This window comes from Molossus molossus, unplaced genomic scaffold, assembly GCF_014108415.1.
Source record: "Molossus molossus isolate mMolMol1 unplaced genomic scaffold, mMolMol1.p scaffold_m16_p_1, whole genome shotgun sequence".
NCBI lineage: Eukaryota > Metazoa > Chordata > Mammalia > Chiroptera > Molossidae > Molossus > Molossus molossus.
In genome coordinates, this window is record NW_023425344.1 from 36,435,916 (window position 1) to 36,458,023 (window position 22,108).

General features: G+C 44.6%; 1 protein-coding gene across 1 annotated transcript in view; it reads right to left on the reverse strand.

Moving 5' to 3' along the window:
- Positions 1 to 505: 505 nt before the first annotated feature.
- USP46 (ubiquitin specific peptidase 46) overlaps positions 506 to 22,108 on the reverse strand; it is a 60,934-nt gene continuing 39,331 nt past the window's right edge. Inside the window, exons 5-9 of the mRNA XM_036272790.1 lie at positions 16,972 to 17,048; positions 9,596 to 9,679; positions 6,661 to 6,858; positions 3,211 to 3,289; positions 506 to 2,383 (exon numbers count right to left, since the gene is read on the reverse strand). Coding sequence (XP_036128683.1) covers positions 2,282 to 2,383; positions 3,211 to 3,289; positions 6,661 to 6,858; positions 9,596 to 9,679; positions 16,972 to 17,048 — 540 coding nt within the window. The 3' untranslated portion in view covers positions 506 to 2,281. The remainder of the gene's footprint in view (positions 2,384 to 3,210; positions 3,290 to 6,660; positions 6,859 to 9,595; positions 9,680 to 16,971; positions 17,049 to 22,108) is intronic.

Genomic DNA, 22,108 nt, shown 5'->3' on the forward strand with positions numbered 1-22,108 from the left:
TCCAGTCTTCTTTTCCTGCATCACATGACCATTTCAACGTCTTTGCATTATCTCCCATACTTATTTATTCCAAAAATCTATCCAGGAATACTGAATTTTAACTGACCCTTTCTATTAAAAGGAATTACTTCAGTTAAGTCACTGGGAAAAAAACAAACAACTTTACACATCAAAAACAAAAAAAGCATTAGGACTTAGCATTTAGCTTTTACTTACACAGGCTTCCAAATGAAACATTATTTTTCTAATAAATTAGCTTCAAGAGTCATTTCAAAGATAATTTTAATAGTTTTTCTTATGAATCAGTTCCAAATATATTAGATATCAACCATCATTTTTTTTAAACTTTGCAACCTGCAGTCAAATATATGGGTTATATATAGTACAAACAGTTGCCTATATCAATCACCTTCAATTGGAAAGTGTCTCTCCTTAAAAACAGAATAAAAACTTACCTTCCCGGTAAGTGATTACTGCATATGTTTCATGGAGGAAAAAAACAGACAAAATATTTATAAATATGAATTTGCCTCTAGACAAGGCAAGGTATACTTTGTCACTCGTATAAAACAATAACGTGAAGATCACCCTGTTTTGTCTTCTCCAGTGAAAAGTAAAACATTTCACTTCAAGCATGAACAAATGAAGTGTTGGCATGCTTATTTAAGTTCTGAGCAATAAACAGTTCACGATAGTTCAAAGATAAGAAATCCAGTTTTCATCTAGATAAAGTGCTATGCTCTTAATTGTTGCAAAATGGCCACTAACATTTTCAAATTCAACTTTAGTTCACATTATGCCAAACGTCTGCATGTTCATTTGCTGATTTATTAGGTAACAAAGTCATGTGTTCACAGTATATCATAGTGTATGGAAGTCACCTGACTTCCCGAAGGAAGGTCTATGACTCAGTATTTGTAGGAAACCAGAAACCAGCTCAACGGCAAAACACCACATCGACCCTTTTAATAAAAGGTACCAATACTCCAATGATCTAATAAATACATATACAACAAAAGTGAAAAAAAGGTAACTAGAGTGAGATGAGGTTCTTCCAAAAAACTCCGTCTTGTCAAGCATTCTAGGAGCCTGAGCCAAAGAAACGCCCTGTGCCCGCTGTTTCGCTCGGTCCTCCGCCGCCCGCTGCACTTCCTCCGACCCACCTTCACGCCCAGCTGACCGCGGTCTTCCCTCGGGAAGCTCCACGTTAGCCCTGGGACTTGCCAGTGCCCCGCGAACAGGCTGGGCTGCTGCCAAGGGAACAGCTGTCCGGGCAGCTGGTGGGGTGCAGGGCGGTGCCTTCGTTCTCCGGGAAGAACGGTGCTGGTACTCCTGGCTCGAGCTGTGCTGGGGGCAGTCCCGTGGGGTCCCAGCCCTGCCACCACACTGCGGAACGCCAGGTCTGGACAGATACCCAGGAAAGCTTAGCAGTGCCAGATAGAGGATAGATAGATACAACGCACAGGACCTTACAGAAGAAAGTGTCACTAAAAACAGACAGCAAGGAGTTAATTTTCCTGAAACGTGGTTTTGGTAGAAAGATAAGAAAAGTAACTTTTCACTCCCCAAGAAAGCTTCCTCCTCATGGCTTTGCCTTCCCTGAGCGCCCTACCTCTTTGCCCCGGGGAATCCTACAGGCTAGGTGAGCACAGCCTAGGGGACACGCTAGCCACCATGAACAGCTCTTCACCCTGTTCCACCGGGAGGATGATTTCAGTATCTGAGGTTTTAAACACACTTTTAAACAATTTCACCTGCACAAACTTAAAGCTATAGTTGCAGTCCTAAGGGTGAACATCTACCCGACTCTTCTGTCCTTCTGTCAGATAAGAGGCAAAGAAGCTAAAAATGGGTAGCAATGTTTCCAGGGACCAGTTAAAGGAATGCATTGAAAGGAGACCCTGGAAACCATTTAAGAAGTTTAACAAAGACCCAGAATAGACTGCAGACATTCTAGGAAATGTCATTCTAATTCAGACATAGCCAGTGGCACGCATTTACCCAATCCTAAAATTAGCAACTGTTATTCATATAAATCTTACTACAATCTGATTGCAGTTAACTCTACCTCAGACTAAAATAAAACCACGAATAGTGCTGCATGTGGAGAGAGAGAGAGAGAGAGAGAGAGAGAGAGAGAATGAGAATCTAACACAGCCAGACCACTGAGACTTGGAATAATACCATTGGTGGGCTGCTGGAAGAGGAAGTCTGCAGAGAATCCAGGTAATAGTGCTTTGAACACTTCCCCCCACTTGAGTTAGTCCCACAGTTCTTTAAGTTATTCTCTTGACTGATAGAATAAAATATATCCAGATTCTGAATTTTTTGATATATCTGATGTCAGGCCATAGAATTCTTCAATAGCTTGGGCATCTATTTTCTGCAATAAAAGAGAAATAAAACAATAAACTTGTTTAACATGATTACTGGGAGAAGGACAGAAAAACTAATGGAATGCACAAGAAAAATGTAAGAAATACTGTTGGCTATAAAATCACTTTCAATAGCATACGGGTAATTGCACAGACTTGGCAGAGGGACACCAGGGCATGAATTGCAAATCTCTGGGGAAGAAAGCCACACTTTGATCTACCAGCAGCCATGTGTGGGCGCTCTCTGAAGAAGCAGGGCTTGTGTCTTTGAAATGGTAAAACGGGGGCCTGGGGAATCACCTCGATCCTTTCATTCCCTTTCATTTTATCCTGGTGGCTAAACTAGACCATGTCTTTGAGTGTGGAATTCTCTCCAGCTACTGTTCCCTTACAACAAAATCAGCATAAGGAAGACTTTGGTGTTTTAGATTTTCCAGGTCCAACAGACTGAAAAATAAAATTTTTAATAACTAATACCCCCCAAAATTGGGTATAATGAGATCATTTTAATAGAACCTTGAAGTTTATTATTTGGTGTGTACAAGAGAGAGCTTTAGTCACATTAGGAAACAGAACTCATAAACAGGATTGATGGTGGCATGAAGGTCCCATATCTATGGCTGATCACTCAACAAGAATACAGTATAAACAAGTCCATGATCACACCCCTTCTCCCTTTCCACAGAGATTAGGAAGCAGCAGAATTTAGTTTTGAGAGAAATGTAAGTTGTTTTACAATCAAATTATGGGAAAACAGGCCTATTTTGGAAAATGTCCACACCTGCACATTCCCCAATGCCATCCCACCCCCGCTGACACCACTCTGCATACCCACCTCTACAATGTCGTCATCAAACAGAAGCCAGAAGCCGTGACTTTTCACGATAGTAATATAATGCCCACGATTGGGACCACTGGGAAAGAACAAAAAAAGAGAAAGTGACCAAGTTAACTGACATGTACCTCTTTATAAAACTCCAGGTAGCTCTTTACAAGCAGCGGTTCACTGGGGAAAACGCTATCATCAGGACAGAGAACTTGGCACGGTGACGCCCATGTCCGCGCTCCTCTGACCAGTACAGGGAGGAGGGCCAGGCGCCGGCGTCGTGCCGGGCACGGGGAGTGCCAAGATGAACAAACATCTGTCTCCTAACTGGAAACTCACAGCCCAGTGGGGAAAATAGACATTCAAACTCAACAAACATTAGCACATAATCACTGTATACCTACCATGTGCCACATCCTATTCTGACTGTCAGGGAAAAAAAGCAATGAACAAAACCAAGTCCCACTTTCGGGGCGGCGGGGGTTCAACAGGCAGTAAACAAACTAAAGTATGAATATATTTCCAGGGGTGCTAAGTGCCATGAAGAATAAAGCAGAGTGACGGCAGTGAGTGTAGAGGGAAGGAGCCTTTGATACGAAGCGATGACAGGAGGCCTCTCTGAGAACATGAGAAGGAAATTTCCCCGAAGGAAGCGGCGGGGGACAAGCCATGGGACGATCAGATGGAAGTCTCAGGAATAGGGAGTAGCAGTGCAAAGGTCTTGGGGGTACAGTTCTCGCCATGTTCATGGAAGAGCAAGGTGGCCAGAGCCGAGCGAGCCAGAGCGGAGGAGGCCAGCGAGGGAATGAGGTATCAGTCATGGTTGAGATTTTGGACCTTGCTGCGAGTGAGCCTAGAAGACATGGCAATTTTGAGCGACACGATCTAAGTTTGAGAAAGATCTTAATAAACCACAATGCATAATAACAAGCAAGAAAATAAAAAGGTACGTATCACATAGTAAGAAAAAAAAAAAAAAGAACAATGAAACAGCTATTTCTATGTAGTGAGATTTATACAAATGAACGGATTTTAATCCTAAATCTAGAGTTTTGTTTTGTTTTGCTTTTCAATGCACCATCCAAGCTGAAAAGCTAGATTTCCCCGTGTTTGCTTTCTTTAAACACAAGGCGACACACACAAACCCTTCCTGTCTTTCTCCAACCCCATCCAGCCACTCTTCCCCCGGAGCTCCAGCCCGCTGGTCTCTCTGGTTTTCACACACGTCACTCTTCACACGTTGGCCCTTTGCACTTGCTCTAACTGCCTAATTGACCCTCCCCCAGTGTTCACATTCTTGGTGCGTGATATCTCTGAGGCCTCAGCTACAATGTCACCCAGGTAGATAAATCTTTGCCAATCACCTCCCCTTGCTCTCTCATCGTCCTGCTCATGCCTTATAGCACAAATCAGAATCATACATGACTCTGCAGTGGTCTGTTTGCTCTGGGTTGGGGCAGGCTGCTTTACTTGTTAATCACCTTTCCCACTAGATCCTCGGCTTCACTGCTGTGCCTTCAGATCCTGCCCGGAACCCAGGAAACCAGGGCTCAGGAATGCTTGCAGCAGAAGTCAGAGAATGAGGCTGTGCACCCGAGCTGTGAGCCGGGGGGTCCTGGCGTGGGGAAGGAGGGCTCAGCTCCCTAGCTGCACAGCTGCCAGTGCCCCAGCCAGCCCTGCTCCCCGCATCAGAACCAGCATCAGAACCATCCTACCTCTGCTGGGAGGAATTTAAAGCGTCCTAGTGAGCAGCATGCGTGACTCGCCACCAACTCGTCCTTGCTGCCGGGGCTGCTCTGACCTTCAGGGCTGTGCACCCATCACAGAAGCTGACTGTTTCTGAACCCGGCCTCCCGCTTGTCCCCGGCTCCTACGTGGGTCTGCCTTGTCCTCACCAGCGCTCAGGGTTCAGAGTTGGCACACACAGAGATCCACACTGAAAGCCCATGTGTGTCCTACACATCTGAGCGCTTCCCTTTCCCCATCACCTGCCCACACCGCCCGCGTCAGCCTCAATGCCCTCCAGGTACCAGGCTCTGTCTCCCCAAAACCTCTTTCCAACCCCTGCCGGGGTCCCACCCAGTGTTCCTGGCTAGCTTCCAGATCACTGGACCCCTGGGTTCTTTAAAAAAATAACTGTTAGAACTATTCTTCAAGGAAAACACAAAGCTGGCTGTTAACTGGCCGATAAATATAACTTACTGAGAACATAAATAGCCAGTGACGTAAAGCTATTTAATATGCGCAGGACAAAGCAGGTGCTGCATATGTGAAGTTACAGTTCCTGATGCCATCCACCCAGGTACAGGGTTAAAAACACATCACCATTCCTCCATGTGGAACTGTACACACTCTCGGTAATGGTCTGTCCACCACAACCCAATCCGGGCAGAGGGAGGGGAAGACACCTGCTCTGTGGCATGTCCCAATCTAAAATCTTTGAGGGCAGGGCAGGCTGTGCCCACCCCAGGAAGAGAACATACACCCGGCCCTGCCGAGCAAAGGAAAACAAGAGGTGAATTCTCAGTACACTTTTCCTGCTTAGACATCTGCAAATTATGGAATAAAAAGTATTTGATCAAAGGAATTTCAGCAAAATGGTTTGATTTTCTGTGTCTAGGGGCTATCTCTCTCCTACTCTCTCTTCTTTCTATGTAAAGAAAAGAAAAAAAGATTTTGCTCTGCTCTTTTTTTAAAGTTTTCACCACACACACAAATGGTAATTAGGTGAGGTGATGGATGTGTGGTGATCATTCTTTTTTTCTTTTTTTAATATGTTTTTATTGATTTTTAGAGAGAGAGAAGGGAAAGGGAGAGACAGAGAAATATCGATGTGACAGCGGAACAGCGATCTGCTGCCTTCTGTACGGGGGTTGAGGACAAAGCCTCGGCACGTGCCCTTGACTGGGAATCGAACTGGGAACTTCCCAGTGCATGGGCGACACCTAACCAAGTGAGCCACACCAGCCAGGGCCCGATCATGTACTTCTTACAGAATGTTGAGCAAAGGACTGAAAAGTACATTTTCAATCATTCAAATGCCAAAAAATTATGAACTCTGATCTATGGCTTCCAGTCTTTATTCATACAACTTAAAATACTTTTGAAATCATGTAATATGTAACCTGGCTTTTAAAAAATGAAAATGATAGCATAAGCATTTATGCCTCCATGTAATTTCAAACTCCTCCCACGCATCATTGATAACCAATGGAGAGTTACCATTTCCTTGTGATAGAACATTTAGATTACCTTATTATAATGTGGTTTTATTTTGTGTGTGTATGTAGGTATGTTTATATTTCTTTGGAGATGACACAGAAACAAGAACTTGGAAGAGATCCCAAAAAGTCCCATGGTTGCTGAACCTCACAGCCCAGGCCAGGCAGGTCCAGCGGGGTCTATTTCGGCACAGGATGGCCCTCACTTCCCTTGAGCGCCCCGCCCGCCTGCCCTTACCTGCCACAGTGAACCACCACTGCCACCAGGTCGTACATGCGGTCCAGGTTCACAGCGTCGCTGGAGGTGTTGAAGAGCCGGAGCTCCAGCGGGAAGACCACCCGGTAGGAGAGCTTGGTGTACCTGTGCAGCTGCTCCATGTACTTGAACCGCTTTAGGTGCAGGGCCAAAATCATGGGCAGCTTTTTCACTCTCATCCTAGGAAACCGTGAAATAGGAAATCAGTTGTACCTGACCCATCGGGGGGACAGAGGCCACTGTGTCCTGCACAAATGGAGAGCAGGAGGGGTCGAACCCGCCGCAAATGACCAAACCAAGAATAAAAGCCTGCCTGCTGGGGAGAGCTGACCGACCCAATCCTCGCTAACTGCAGCGTGGTGACGCCACAGGACGCGGCAGGGAGCCCGGAGTCCTGAATTTCTGCACCAACAGAAGTAGGGCGCACAACTGCTCTCTGCCGCTGCCCTCGCCGCCCAGGGAGGAAGTACTGGGGCAGCCCCCCCACCCCTTCACAAGATCATGGCGAGGAGGGGTGCCAGCTCTGGGAAAAGGAAGTCGGGGAGAGGACAAGCAGAAGGTGTGCTCTGGACCTCCAGGTTCCGGGGACCAGCGGAGATGTTCGGACACCGCGAGCCGCTGGCATCAGGCCCAGACGTGCCAGGCTCACCCCCACCCCTGTGCTCCTGGGCAGGTGACTCCCCTTCCCTGGCTCCGTTTCCTCGTTCATGAGAAGCAGGGCTTGGCTCAGGCTCCATGTCCCAGACCAGGCTCATGAGCGCACTGGACATGCTGATAGATGTGGGGTGTCTGTGGCCATTCGGACAAGGCCACTTTCTACTCTGAAGCTCCTCCCTGCATCGGGAGCACTGAGATTTTTGGGAAGTCCGCAGAAAAGGAATTGTTCTGTTGTTGGATGCAGCATTCCCTAAACTTACATAAACGGAAAAGCTTTCTTCACTAGATGGCCAGTAATATTCCTTGGTAGAAAGTCACAAAGACGGGAGTGTATAGAGTTAACACTTCTAGACTAGAAATCTTCCAGTCACCTTCCAGGACCTCCATCTACGAATGTCCTGAACTAGTGTAAATTCTGCTCAGCTTGTGCACATTTTCGATGCATATTATTTGAAAAGGACAAATTTTAAGAGACTATTATTCAGGAATCAATTAAGGTAAACCCTTTCATAAAAAATAAGCAAAACAACATCAGCATAAACATATGAACTATGGGGAACCCCATATTTTATAGGAGCCTATGACATTTTAATGTGTCAGACCTCCAGAGCTGAGCAGAAAACACCTCCATGCCGCACAGAAAGCCCGGGCTGACCGAGTACACGGATGGAGCGGAGGTGAGCGCCCCTCACCACCAGCGAGGGCGCACGACCTGCCACCTCCACGCCGCCTGCCACAGGACTAGCCTTTTGTAAGGTTCAAAGCAGCAAGAAAAGGTGAGCGTGTCTGGGGGAGAAGGGCTGGGAGGCTGGGCAGAGAAATGGTTTTGTCCTCAGCCACAGACCCCTGAGGGTTTAGACGGCAGTAACGAGCATCTATGACTTATTGTGAACATTCCACAAGCATGGGCGGGTCAATTTAACTCACAGTGAGATTTCACAGGATAATTAAAATGTCAAGTTTCTTGGTTTCTGGGGAAAAATAACAGGGAATCACTGATTATCTCAGATTGTCCAAGAGCTATAACTGGCTGACTGGTGCTGGTTTAAAAAGAGGGGCAACCTTGGGTCCTACATCAATTCAGATAACTTTCTTATCAGCTATGCATGTAACTGATGTGTTATTGATTTCCTCATGATTCCTTATTAAATAATTTTTTAACCTCTTATCTTCTAAAGAAGTAGTTCTGGCCCAGCCAATGTGGTTCAGTGGTTGAGCATCAACCCATGCACCAAGAGGTCCCCGGTTCGATTCCCGGTCAGGGCACATGCCCAGGTTTTGGGCCTGATCCCCAGTGGGGGGTGTGCAGGAGGCGGCCAGTCAAATGTTCTCTCTCATCGATGTTTCTATCTCTCCCTCTCCCTTCCTCTCTAAAATCGATAAAGAAAAATAAATAAATAAAAATAAAGAAGTTCTGCCCTCTCCAGGTGGTTCAGTTGGTTGAAGCGTCGTCCCATACACCAAAAGTTATGGGTTTGATTCCCAGTCAGGGCACATACCTAGGTTTCGGGTTCGATCCCTGGTTGGGGCGTGTTCGGGAGGCAGCCAATGGATGTCTCTCCCTCCCTCCCTCCCTTCCTCTCTAAAGGCAACAAACATATCCCTTGGGTGAGAATTAAAAATAAAAAGAAGCTGGCCCTGGCCGGTTTGGCTCAGCAGTTAGAGCATCGGCCTGCGGTCCAGAGAGTCCCGGGTTCGGTTCCCGCTAAGGGCATGTACCTCGGTTGCAGTTTGTCCCCGGCCCTGGTTGGTCGTGCGGGTGGCAGCCACTCGATGTGTCCCTTTCACATCGATGTTTCTCTCTCTCTCTCCCTCCCACTCTATCTGTGCAAAAAATGGAAAAATGTCCTCGGGTGAGGATAAAAAAATAATAATAAAAAATAAAAAGAAGCTCCAATACTTGGGCAATACTAACAATGTTCCTGGGCGACAATTTTATGTTATGAACTACACTAAGTCCTTTTTATAGTCCCCCAAGATGATGGTGATTGTGTTTGATCACCGCTTGTTTACCCAGCACACAGTAGCACTCAATAAACATCTGTTGCATGAATGCATGACAAACAAATGAGCAAACAATCAGATGATGAACAACTCTCTAAGGTAGGCATTCCTGTCCTAGTTTTTTACCAGGGAGGAAGGTAACTGACTTCTCCAAAGCTACTTGGCCATAGGCCCATCAAAATCAGATCTGTCAGGCTCCAGGCTGGTTCCCCCGCAGGACACAAAGCCACCCTCTTGAGCTACACCCTTCACGCACCTTTTCTGGGCCTCCTGTTTGCTGCAGCACGTTTCACAATAATACTTCTGTTCACTACACAGTGTTTCTGTGTTGCTGAAGTCCCTGCAGAGAAAAATATTTACAACTGAAAAAGAAGTCCAAACTGCTTGGTATATGACGTTTTAAACCCTCTATTATCTGCAGGGTAACTTTATTATTTTTTAACTTTATTTTTTATTAATTTATTTTTGTTACAGATGTTTATCCTTTTTTCCCCATTGACAACTGCCTCCCCATCCGCCCCCCACTCTGTCCCCAGCTTTGTTGTCTGTGTCCATGGGTTATGTGTACATGCATATAAGTTCTGTGGTTTATCTCTTCCCCCCAACTCCCTCTTCTGAGGGATGTCAGTCTGTATGAAGAGTAACTTTTAAGTGAGTGTGGGGAAATCATTAATGAGAAAAACTCCTTCTTACAAGTAGGCACTATGATGCCAATAGAGCCCGTCTACTGGGCTGAATGTTCTCACCGCCGGACACTTTCAAGTATAGCTTTATTTAATGAGACACAGATAAATGTTTCCAACTGATTCTGAAAAAAACTCTGGGTTCAACAGAGAATGCCTGTCATCTAGAGATATAAATTATAATAGAAAAATACAAACTGTAGCCCAGCTGGTGTGGCTCAGTGGATTGAGCGTCGTTCCCATAGACTGAGAGGTCCTGGTTCAATTCTTGATCAGGGAACATGTCCAGGTTGTGGGCTCAATATCCAGTAGGGGGCATGCGGGAGGCAGCTGATCGATGTTTCTCTCTCGCGCTCCCTTCCTCTCTCTCTTAAAAAAAAAAAAAATACCAACTATAGTAAAAGCCCACTGTAAAGTTGAGCCCAAAGGAGTCAATTACATAAAACACAAGGTGGCATTATTGTACAGTTAAGGAGAAACAATACGTCTCAGGTGGTCTATATTTTCCAAGAGTATGAAAGTGAAGAGGATGAACTTTAAACTATATAACTGCCCTTATATCGAACTAAGAAAGCCAAATGGTCAGGAGACGACTGCTTCCTACCAACCCCCTGCTCCTACCTCCCTGCACCCTGGGTGACATGAACTTCAGCTAGCCCCGTTCTGAGAACAAACGCCACTGCGATGTTACATCTGTACCTGACTTACTGCCTACTTATTGTTTCATTTTTTAAATGTCACCGCTTTTCATTCTTTTCTGGTCACTGCGATTCTATTTAACATTCCTGGGTTACTATTTCAAAGACGGAAAGAATATCCAGAATATAACACTGCAGAGTCCTGAAAAGGTCTGTGACATCTCCTTGTGCGTGGGGTGTGTCCTAGCACCAGAATGATCACATTTTACTAAATCAAAAACGTTACTTATTATTCACATGGTGCAAAGGACTCAACCACTTACACAGAGCTTATCAAAAGAAAACATGGATCGTTTGTCCATTAAATCCCCAAATGTTTACCAACAGCACTTGGGACTGGGTGCTAGAGAGTCGCAGTCCCTACCCTTCACAGCTCAGCCCACCAGACCGACACTTGAGTGAGCCCCGTGCAACAGGCAGGGCTCACCTTACAACACAGATCCCTGCCCCAAGCCCTCCAACAGCTCCCCGCTGCTCTTGTGAGTGAGATCCAGACCACAGTGGACAGGCCAGCCGCCTTCAGACCCGGCTGTCTTCTGACCTCATCTCCTACAGGCCGCACTTCCTTCACTCTGCTCCAGCCTCGCAGGCCAGCCTTCCCCCGGAGCTCAAGTTCAACGCTCTCCCTGCCTAAGGGCACTGGCAGGTGCTGTTTTCCTGGCACTGAAAGCCCCTTTCCAGATGCTCCAGGCTGGCTCCAACCATTCGAGCTCAGCTCTTTCAGACGACTTCCCTGTCCACTGGCTCCAAGCCTACCCAGCCCCCATCCCGTTGCTGTCTGGTTTCCTTCTGAGCACTTACCGCTATCTGAAACCCTCCTCCTCCTCATTCATTACTGGCTCCCCTCTCTGTGGGCAGTGGCCCCGTGTGGCTCACTTACTGCTCTAGCCCCAGCACTGAGAACAGCCCGCAGTCGCAGCATTCAATAATATGTGTTGGCTGAACAAATGAATGAAGACAGAGGCATGTGTATCAAGTCTCGGGGAAGGAGAAATGAACCTGAACTAGGGTAATTCAGGACGCTTCCCCAGGGGCGATACCGGAGTCAGGCTGTCAGAGAGAAAAGTGTGCCAGGCGGACAGAAGTCCAGGACGGCAGACTGAGGGACCCGCAGCGGCGGCGGGGAGGTGAGGCGCGGAGCACGCTTCTCAGAAGCTGGCGTCGACCTTGTGGCCCCGAGTCCCGCTGACCAGACTCAGCAAGGGAAAGACATGATCAGACCGTGCTTTTTAAAAATACCACTTCTGGCAACACAATGGAGGAAGAATTGGAGGGGGTCAAAAGGCAAGGAAACAATTTAGAAGGCAATTATACTCCATCCCCGGATTTCAAGTGCTTGGTGCACAATACAGTCTCAGATTCAGGTGAATGAATGTGGCCGACTCTTCCATGAAGGACCCGACACGAAAGCATCTCTTGGCCTGCGGAGAATTAGGGATGGGATGAGGCTGGTGGCTGGGAAGCGGGACAGGTGAGTATGGGTGATGGTGGAGACACACCTTTGATACGTCTACCACAGACAGACCTCTTTATTCAGCTCAAGAACCAGAAGAACCAAGTCATGCAGAGCAGTGGGCAGGAATTAACACTTTCTACTTACGCTTATTTCTCAGTTTCTTGAAGTATTTGTAGACCCAGATGAGTAGGTACATAGCAGGAGTCAATACCTACTTTAAGAACCCAATTCAAGAATATCCATCAGCCTGCACAGCCCCAGCAGGCTGGAAGCTTGTTGCCACAAGAGACAGGGTAATGTTTATGGGCGGGGGTGGGGAGTGGGGGTGTCTGTGAGTTGAGAAGTGGAAAGTAAGGCCAGTGGGACAGGGAGATGACCCCAGCATGAAACCCTGAGGCAGACGAGGCCTCGGTTGCTATTGTATAACTGCTGAACAAAAGAAGGCAACAAAGTCAAAGGGGAAGGAGAGAGCAGAGACTCGGGAGAAAGTACTAAAACAGAGAAAAGGCTAGAGAAAAGGCATAAAACTCTTTGTATTTCTTTCAAAACTGTCATAGTGGCAATAAAGCACTGTTTGAAAATATTATTTGGGACAAATCTAATATAAAATACACAGCTTTATAAAGAAAGGAAATTAGAAAACCTTATGGAAATGTATACAAGAAAACCTGAAAAATGAAGAGATGATGTTTATGGATGCGAAAGTTATGTATTATAAAGACAGCAATCATGTCCAAGTTCATGTCTCTATTTGATACATTTTTTAAATTAAAAGCTTGACTTTTCGAAAAAAGAATCTTAAATTTCCACTCAACACAATCATTCAAAAATTGATTTAAAAAATTATGAAGCAGCCCTGGCCACGTGGTTCAGTGGGCTGGAGCACTGTCCTGTCCCCTGGAGGTGGTGGGTTCAATTTCCAGCCAGGGCACATACAGGAGGCAATCAATCGATGGTTCTCTCTCACATCAGTATTTCTCTCTCTCTTCCTTCTTATCTCTCTAAAAGTCAATAAAAAAAGAAATATATCCTCACCCTGACCAGTTTGGCTTAGCAGTTGGAGTGTCAGGCCGAAGACCAAAGGGTCTTGGGTTTGATTCCCAGTCAAGGGCGGGTATCTGGGTTGCAGGTTCGATCCCTGGCCCCGGTTGGGGTCATACTGGTGGCAACCAACTGATGTGTTTCTCTCACACTGATGTTTCTCTCTCTCCCTCGCCCCCCTTCCACTCTCTAAAAATCAATGAAAAAATATCCTCTGGTGAGGATTAAATAAAATTCTCAAGCAATGCTTCCTGATAGTGTTCATATAGTGACCCACTCAGAAAGTGACCCTGCCCAGAAGGGAGCTGTGGTCGCCGTGGCCGCTCCTGTGGCCCCGCCCAGCCCCTAAAGAGCGGAGGGGAAAGACACACACCTACACCCCATTTCCCATGGCAAGGCAGTGGGGAAGCTTTGTTCTAGAATCTACCAGTGGTTCTCTTGGCTGTCTGTTAGAATCGCCCAGGGAACTTTAAAAGCAATCTCCGTCTCGGCCCCCAACCCAAACCCATCAATGGCATCAGAATCTCTCCAGCCAGACCCAGGCCTTCCTGCTCTCCGAGCCTCCCGGGCGGGCCCAATGCACTGCTCTGCAAACATTCACAAGCAGCGGACTCTCCTGGAGACCCGGTCCAAATGCAGTCTGATGCAGTCGTTCATTCTTAGGGAGACTGAGGTGCTGCCGTTCTGACGCCCGGTGACGTCATGGCGCTGGTCCATCCACGAACCCGTGAGAGTGGCAAGGATCTGAGCAGTGGTTCTTAAACGCTGGTATTAGAACCACCAGGAAGTCAACTGAAAACAGAGGTCCAGGCTCACCGAAGTTGAATATGACCTGGGCCTTGACGTTTACCAACCTCCCCAGGTGATTCTAATACACAACAAAGTTTGAAAACCACGGACTAGAATATCAAGAAAGATTAAAAACAGAAATCCACAAGAAAGATCTGTGTGTCAGATATTAGAAAATACCATATAACAACAAAACCGAAATCCAGGTCAGAAAATAAGAGATAAACATGTGGCAATGGAAGTGGGTGGGGTGTATATGAACTTGGTACATAAAAGAAGTTTCTCAAAATAAATAGAAAGAAATTAATAAATATATATATTTTTAGGAGTTGAAAAAACTCTATTTAGGCTACTTTCCCCCAGATACCTGGCTGATCTCCCCGGCCCCGCGAGAACGGGATTTTGAGTAAGAGGAAGACAAAGGAAGAGGAGGGTGGTTTTAGAACCGAGCATTCTGGGGACAAAGGAACATTTCTGTGAAGGAGCCACAGGGAGAGATTCAGGCGGAAGTAGAAGACCAAAAATACCAAAAAAGGGCCATGTGTGGATAACTGAGATCAACTTCACCTTAGTTTAAGTTTTTGCCAGAGGCCATCTGTTAACTTTTCAAAAGGAAGGGAAAAAAAAGCTTACTCAGTATCCTCCTGGTTAAATAAAGGGCTCACCGTGCCTAAAGCAGTACTAAGATTTGAAATATCAGAATTACGGCTCAGTGAGAACACGGATCCTGAACTTAACTACATTTTATATCATCATTTCTCTGGGACAAAAGTTCACAGAACACACACTGTAACCGATCACTGAAAACCACTCTGGGAGGAGGTGGCAGAAACGTGACATTTAAATCCCCCAGTTTTTGCTTGATTTTAAAATTTTTTCATCATCAAATGAAAGGTAAAACAATATCACATCAGAATAGATATGGAGACATGATGTTAAAGAAAAAACTTCAGAATTCTAATTTTAAACACCTCTAAGAATGCAAACTAAACTAAACCCTGAAAAGGACCAGAAAAGATCATAATCATTCCTCGTCTTTCGTCTCAGACAGAAAAAGTGAAGGGACCACCTGGCCTCATTTATTCCCCAGGCCTTGCTCCTGCACCTCCTTCTCTGGGGAGGCTGGAAAGCTGCACCCCCATCCCAGAACTCAGTGATGAAAGACACTGCCCGGCAGGCTTCATGTTGGGGAGGTGAGATCTTAGGCGGATATGAGGGCAGGTACAGGTGAGTCGGTCAAGGTCTAGTTTAAGGACAGGCAGACACATCAGGAATACCCGCCTGGACAGTCCGTCGGACGACACTCCCGTGTTATCTATGGCACTCTGAGGCTTTCTGGTACTCACCCATCCCAGCTCTACCTTCTCCAAATGCCTCTGGCCTGCCTTCCTCAGGTCACCTGGCCAATATATACGTTTCTCCAGAAATAAAAAATGAACTCATAAATCTGGGTTACATTTTTTTATAACAAGTTCCCCAAAGGCTGAAATGTTAACTAACCACTAGCCCTTTACCTGGTTGGCCTCAAAGCTAAGGCCACTGCCACCTGCCCTTTTGAACAGCCCAGATGATGCTCAGAAGGGAGTGGGAGCAGTCCCCCTCCTAACTCCAATCCGCTCTAACTCCCCTTCTTATATAGGGGTCTGGGCAAATACCTCTACTCCCATCCCCTCCCCCGTGACTTAATGTTAGCACAACCTCAACTGTTTCCATTCCCTGAGATCATAAAACCTTAGGAAAATAAAGAACAAGGCTTCTTTTCACAGGAAGATTAAGAACCCATGCCGTAAATGGAATCACTCAGAAGACAAGGAGTCCACCCTGGCCTATGCAACACTGCAAACAAAGAGATGACAAACTTGTCCTAGACCCCGGGACCAAGGCCTTTGGAGACAAGGGCTGATGTGCCAAAGCCCCAGGAATGGTCACGTAACCATCAGTGTAGTGCTGGGGACGGGGAGGGGGCGGTCAGCCTCCGGGGAGGCGGGAGGGCAAGGCGCCCCCAGCTCGCACACTACATCACACCCAGACGACCCAGCTCCTCCACGCTGGCCTCGCTGCCTTCGCCCTGGAAGATGCCTTTCTTACAGTCGACCGCATGGCAGGCCCTGTAATCTACGTCTTCTGAAACGTTCCCAGACACCTGTGCTCCTGAAAGGACAATTCTGTCACCCTACTCCCACGGATAAAAATCCACAGTGCCTTGTCATGGCACTAGGAAGTGTCTGAGCTGCAGCACCCTAAGCAAAAGGAGACCCACCTGGCCACGGGGTCTACACCGGCTCCTGCAGGCCAGACCTGAGTTCTTCCACAGCGCCCATCACTCCCAAGATGCATATCTGTGCTCACTCCTCTATTTCCAGTGTCCAGAACAGGGCCCGGCTAGTTATAAATACTCATACCTCTTGTTGAAAAGAGGAGAGTGAAGACGGGAAAAGGAAACCATGTCTCTATATCACCTTTGAGCACAATTTAAATATGCAATACCCGGGCATGCACTGCTTACACTCCGGCTCCTCCCCTCCACTCAACCCTATCGAGTTTTCCCCATGAATGGTTTCCGTACAATGCTGGAAGGTGGAGGAAAAGGTAATGTCCTCACTGGTTCTCAGCTAACACAGAAAAAGAAAGGAATGGCAGGCGTCTATAGCATTTATTAACCTGTGTAATTGTGTATATGTGTGAGAGAGAAGCCTCTTTAATACATCTGAATTCAGGATTAAAAACTTATTTTCAAACTTAATGACTAATGGCTTTCACTTGATCCTCTCTCTTCTGGGCAGGACTCTCCTCCAGACCACATATACTTAGTTTTTAATCTCTCTTGGAGAAGAAGAAATAGCAAACAGGATTACATTGGTTTAACAGAAAGAAAGATTATTTCCTGAAGAAACACAGGGTATTTCCCCCCACTATTTACTAGCCTGATTAAAAGTTCAGGCCACAGTCAAATTCACGAGGTTACCTTAGGCAGTGGGTAATAGATGTATTCTGTTCCACATCGACAGACAGATCAAGAAAATCTTCATCTTTACTACTAACCTGAAGCAAAAAGAGAAAAAAAAGTTATTAGGCACAAAATACACAACAGACACAGTACCTCGAACACTTACAGAGATAACCCTTAACTGCAGTAAAAGGTGGCCTTGCATATTCACCCTGAAAACAACCCAATCTACAGAAAATCCCAAATTTTTAATTTAATCATCTCTCTATCCCAGCTTTGACTCAGAACTTTTAATAATGAAAACTCAAACAGATTTATCTTCCTCTCCATTCATTTCCTCCACTATTCCCAAGTAGGAAGTATCAGAGAGATACCCACATAACTCAGACAGGAGACAGAAAACCTACTACCCTGGGTATCACCCTTTCACGAAGTTGTCTGCATCTTCTGCCAGTCTCCTAAAATCACTCCGTTCCTGCTGTGCCTGGTCATTCAGATCGCATGAGGGGCCAGGAAGCCTAGTGTGCAGTGGGCTGGGAGGCCCACGAGCTGCACCTGCAGCTGTCCTCTGATACCAGAAGTGGGCATCATTTGCAGAGGCCTGCGCTGTCTGTGACAACTGGACCTGGAGCTGGCCTGCAGCCTTGACTCCACAGGCCCACTGTACTGCAGACCACTCTCAGCAGAGCGGGCTTGCTGACCTGGGCTATTTCTCAGCCCTCCATAGATCACATGCACCAATTCTGGGTCTCCTACTTATTGAAGCTCACCCAGTAAGTGTTTCTATTCCAGCAGTTTTCACCAGCAAGCCTAGTATTTTACTGTCTTGGAGTGCAAGGAAAAAATTATTCCTGCAACAACCTTGAGGTGCTCAGTCAACTGGCAACAAAATGAAAAAACTCCTCCTTTAAGTGTGACAATTACCCTGTGACCCAACACTCCACTGCTTGGAAATGATCTAAAGAAATATTCAGAGATAGGAATGCAATCTTTTATACTTTTATAAGTATATACATGAATGTGTATTGAGGCACTGCCCAGCTCCATATCCTATCTCTGCCCCTTAGAAAGTGGATGACTTATGGCCAGTTACTTAGCCTCCTGAACCTCAGCTTCTTCACCTGTAAAGTGAGGACAGTAAGAGCATTTATTTCACAAGGCTGTTTTAAGGATGATATAAATAATACATGTAAAGTGCTTTAAGAAGTAAGCACCAGCCCAGCTGGTGTGGCTCAGTGGAATGACGTCGTCCCATGGACTGAGAGGTCCCGGTTCGATTCCCGGTCAGGGCACATGCCAGGTTTGTGGGCTCGATCCCTGGTAAGGGGTGTGCAGGAGGCAGATGATCGATGTTTCTATCTCTCTCCCCCTTCCTCTCAAAACAAACAAACAAACAAACAAAATCAATAAAAAAGATTAAAAAATTTAAAAAGTGAGCACTCAGCAAGTCATGGAGGGGTAAAAAATTTTAAATGGCCTAAAATGGTCAAAAAGTTGGAAACAGTTTACCCTACATTATGGGTAGCATATTAAATTAAAAAGTTGACTATACAATTATGTAAATAAATTCCAATTTTGTAAAAAAAAAAAAAAAGGCCTATATGCAGTGATGGACAAAAGTAGGTTTATAACTGTGAGTACATAAATCACGGGGTTTATTCTTATATTATTATTTATTACTATATTATTTTCTATATGAACTATAAACCTACTTTTGCCCATACCTGTATATTTACACACACACCCTTGTCTCTATCATCCTAATTTAACTTTTTTATGGCTTATTATTTATTTATTTATTTTTGTTAATCCTCACCAGAGGATATTTTTTCCTTTGATTTTTTGTTTTAAAGAGAGTGGAAGGGAGGCAGATGGGGAGAGAGAGAGAGAAACATCAGTGTAAGAGAGACAATGATTGGCTGCCTCCTGCACCCGCACAGACTGGCGCAGGGGATATGTGCCCTTGATCTGGGAATAGAACTCATGTCCCGCCGGTATGCAAGCCAACGCTCTAACTGCTGAGCCACACTGGCCAAGGCTTTATGGCTTATTACTGCTATGGTAGAATGCATGAAAGGTCCCCAATGTTCACCACTGCCTATACTAGCTTCTTTGCCATTTGACTTTACAGATCTTCTTATCAAGAGGTGTGTTTCCCCACCCTTGATTCTGAGTTCCCCACTTGCTTTGGCCAGTGGAATGTTAGAAGATGTGTTATAAGCAGGGGCCTGAATAAGCATTTGTGGAATTGCTCTCTTGCCCTTCTGTCATCACCATGAGACGGACTGGCCCAGGCTAGCCCACTTCCCAGGAAAACGACAAGACCCATGGAGTGAAGCTGTTCTCACGGAGGTACTCAGCCAAGCCCAGCCTAGAGCCAAGCCCCAGCTGGGCCTGCAAATACACGAGTGAGCCAGATGAAATATAAAACACAAGTTCAGCCAAGTCCATAGCTGCATGAATTATAATAATAAATCATAATTGATTTAGGTCTTAGACTTTTGAGGTGGTTTGTAACAAAGCAACAGATAACCAGTACAACTACAACAGGTCCTTATAATAATGTGGTTTCGTTCAACATTCAATATAACATTGATGAGATGCCATAGGATTTTAACTCTTATTTATATCAATTAGCCAATGGTAAAACTGGTTTCATTATACACTGTGTTGCTTCAAGTCATGGTGCCTATAGATGTTACATGAGAACTTACTGTATTTAACATTATAAATATTTTATTTTTATTTGTTTATTGTCTGTTTCCCCCATACTAAAATGAAAGTTCAGAAGACTAACTTTAGTAATGACTAAGATCCTGGCATTCCAACTCTCCTCCACAAAACTATAAACTCAGATAACTATAAACTAAATGCAGCTACCTGGAAGCATTAGAGAGTGAACACAAACAGGCAAATGTGGAGTCCACACTTGGAGGAAGAGAGCTGACCAAAATGAGTTCATGTTTTTATAGTCTTTCACTGGGGGTCCGGGGTTGGGGGTGGGGGTGGGGAGTTGAATGCAGTTTTTCTGGTCTAGGAGACAGAAAACCGAATCTAGGAAACCATGTCCACTGGACTAAAAGTCAACAATCTAAGAGGTATCCTCAACTCTGCCTGCCTGGCCCAGAGTCTCAAACTTAACATTCTCAGTATTCTAGATACAATCCAAACATACAATATGCTAAGAACCAGGAACTTGGAGACATCTCTAAAATAAAACAACTTAGGCCAATCCTGGGATGACCCAGATGTTGAAATTGGCAAACAAGGATTTTAAAGAAGATACACTATCTTCAATAAACTACAATATACTCACAATGAACCAAAAAATAAATCTCAGCAGAGAAATAGAAACACTATTAAAAAAAAAAAGAATCAAATGGAAATTCCAAAATTGAAAAATTAATAATACACTGGATGAACTTAACAGTAAACTGGGGATGACAGAGGAAAGAGCAAGTGGACTTGAAGACATATCAACAGAAATTATCCAATGAAAGAATAAAAAAAAAATACTTAAATAAAAATTAACAGATACTCAGAGACATGTTAAATAATACTATACATGTAATTAGAGTCCCAGAAGGAGAGGAAAGAGAATAGGGCAGAAAATAGATGAATATTTCCTAAATTTGGTGGAAGATAAACATTTATAGATTTCAAGATACTCAACAAACACCAAGTAGGATAAATACAAAGAGGACCAGCCAAAGCACATCATAGTCAAACTGTTAAAAGCCAAAAGTAAAAAGCAAATCTTAAAAACATCTAGAGAAAAATGACACATTATAAGAGAATGATTCTATTGGAAGCTGCTCTCTCATCAGAAATCACGGAGGTCACAAGACAGTTGAACAACCTCTTTAATGTGCTAAAAGAACAAAACTATCAATGCAGAATTGTTATATCCCATGAATATATCCTTAGAGAATGAAAGCAAAATGAAGAGAATCCATTATTAACAGAACTGCATTACACAAAAGATTCAAGGTAGTTCTGCAAGCCAAAGCAAAACAATACCAAACAGAAATCCAGATCCTCTAGAAAGACTGAAGAACATCAAGAATGGTAATTAAGACATTGTCCTCTGGGGTTTATAATATATATAAAAGTAGTACATACAACAGCTTTAGAATAAAGGACAAGGCAAGGTGGGGACAGATGGAACATGTATATAGACAATTATAAGCTCTCTCTGTTTTATGTGAAACAGTAATATTAACTGTAAAAAGTGAAGAGTGTATATTGTAATCTCTAGAGCAACCACTAAATGAGCAACATAAATATTCAAATAATATTTTTTAAAAGGTAGAGGACAAACACAGCAACAAAAACAGAGGGGGAATAAATAGAAAACAAATAATAAAACAGGAACCCCAAACCTCACTGCAGCAATAATTATATTAAACATGAGTACAATAAACACTGCAACTAGTGTTGCAATGAAAAATGGATTTTTTCTTAAAATAAAGCAAGACCAGTTATATGCTGTCCATAATAGCTAAACTTTAAATATAAAGACACAGAAAATTGAAAGTAAATGGATGGAAAAAGATATACTTTGCAGAGTTAACGTAAGTTGTAGAGAGGGTTATATTAATATCAGATAAAATAGATTTTAGAAAAAATTATTATGAGAAATAAAAAAGGATACTTCCACCCTGGCCGGTTTGGCTCAGCGGTTAGAGCGTCGGCCTGCGGTACAGAGAGACCCGGGTTCGGTTCCCACTAAGGGCACGTACCTCGGTTGCAGTTTGTCCCCGGCCCTGGTTGGTCGTGCGGGTGGCAGCCACTGGATGTGTCCCTTTCACGTCGATGTTTCTCTCTCTTTCTCTTCCACTCTCTCCCTCCCACTCTATCTGAACAAAAAATGGAAAAATGTCCTCTGGTGAGGATTAAAAAAAAAAGATACTTCCTAATTGGGTCTATTTACTAAAAAAATAGTAAAAAATGAAAGCACTTCTTGACAGAGCCTCAAAAATACATGAAGCTGGAACACTATTCACCAATAAAAACAAATCAACCATATACTATAATTCAAATGAACCTCAAAAATGTTATGTAAGTGAAAGAAATTGGACACAAAAGACCAAGTTACATGATTCCATTTATATGAAATGTCCAGAAATGGCAAATACATGAAGACAGAAAGCTT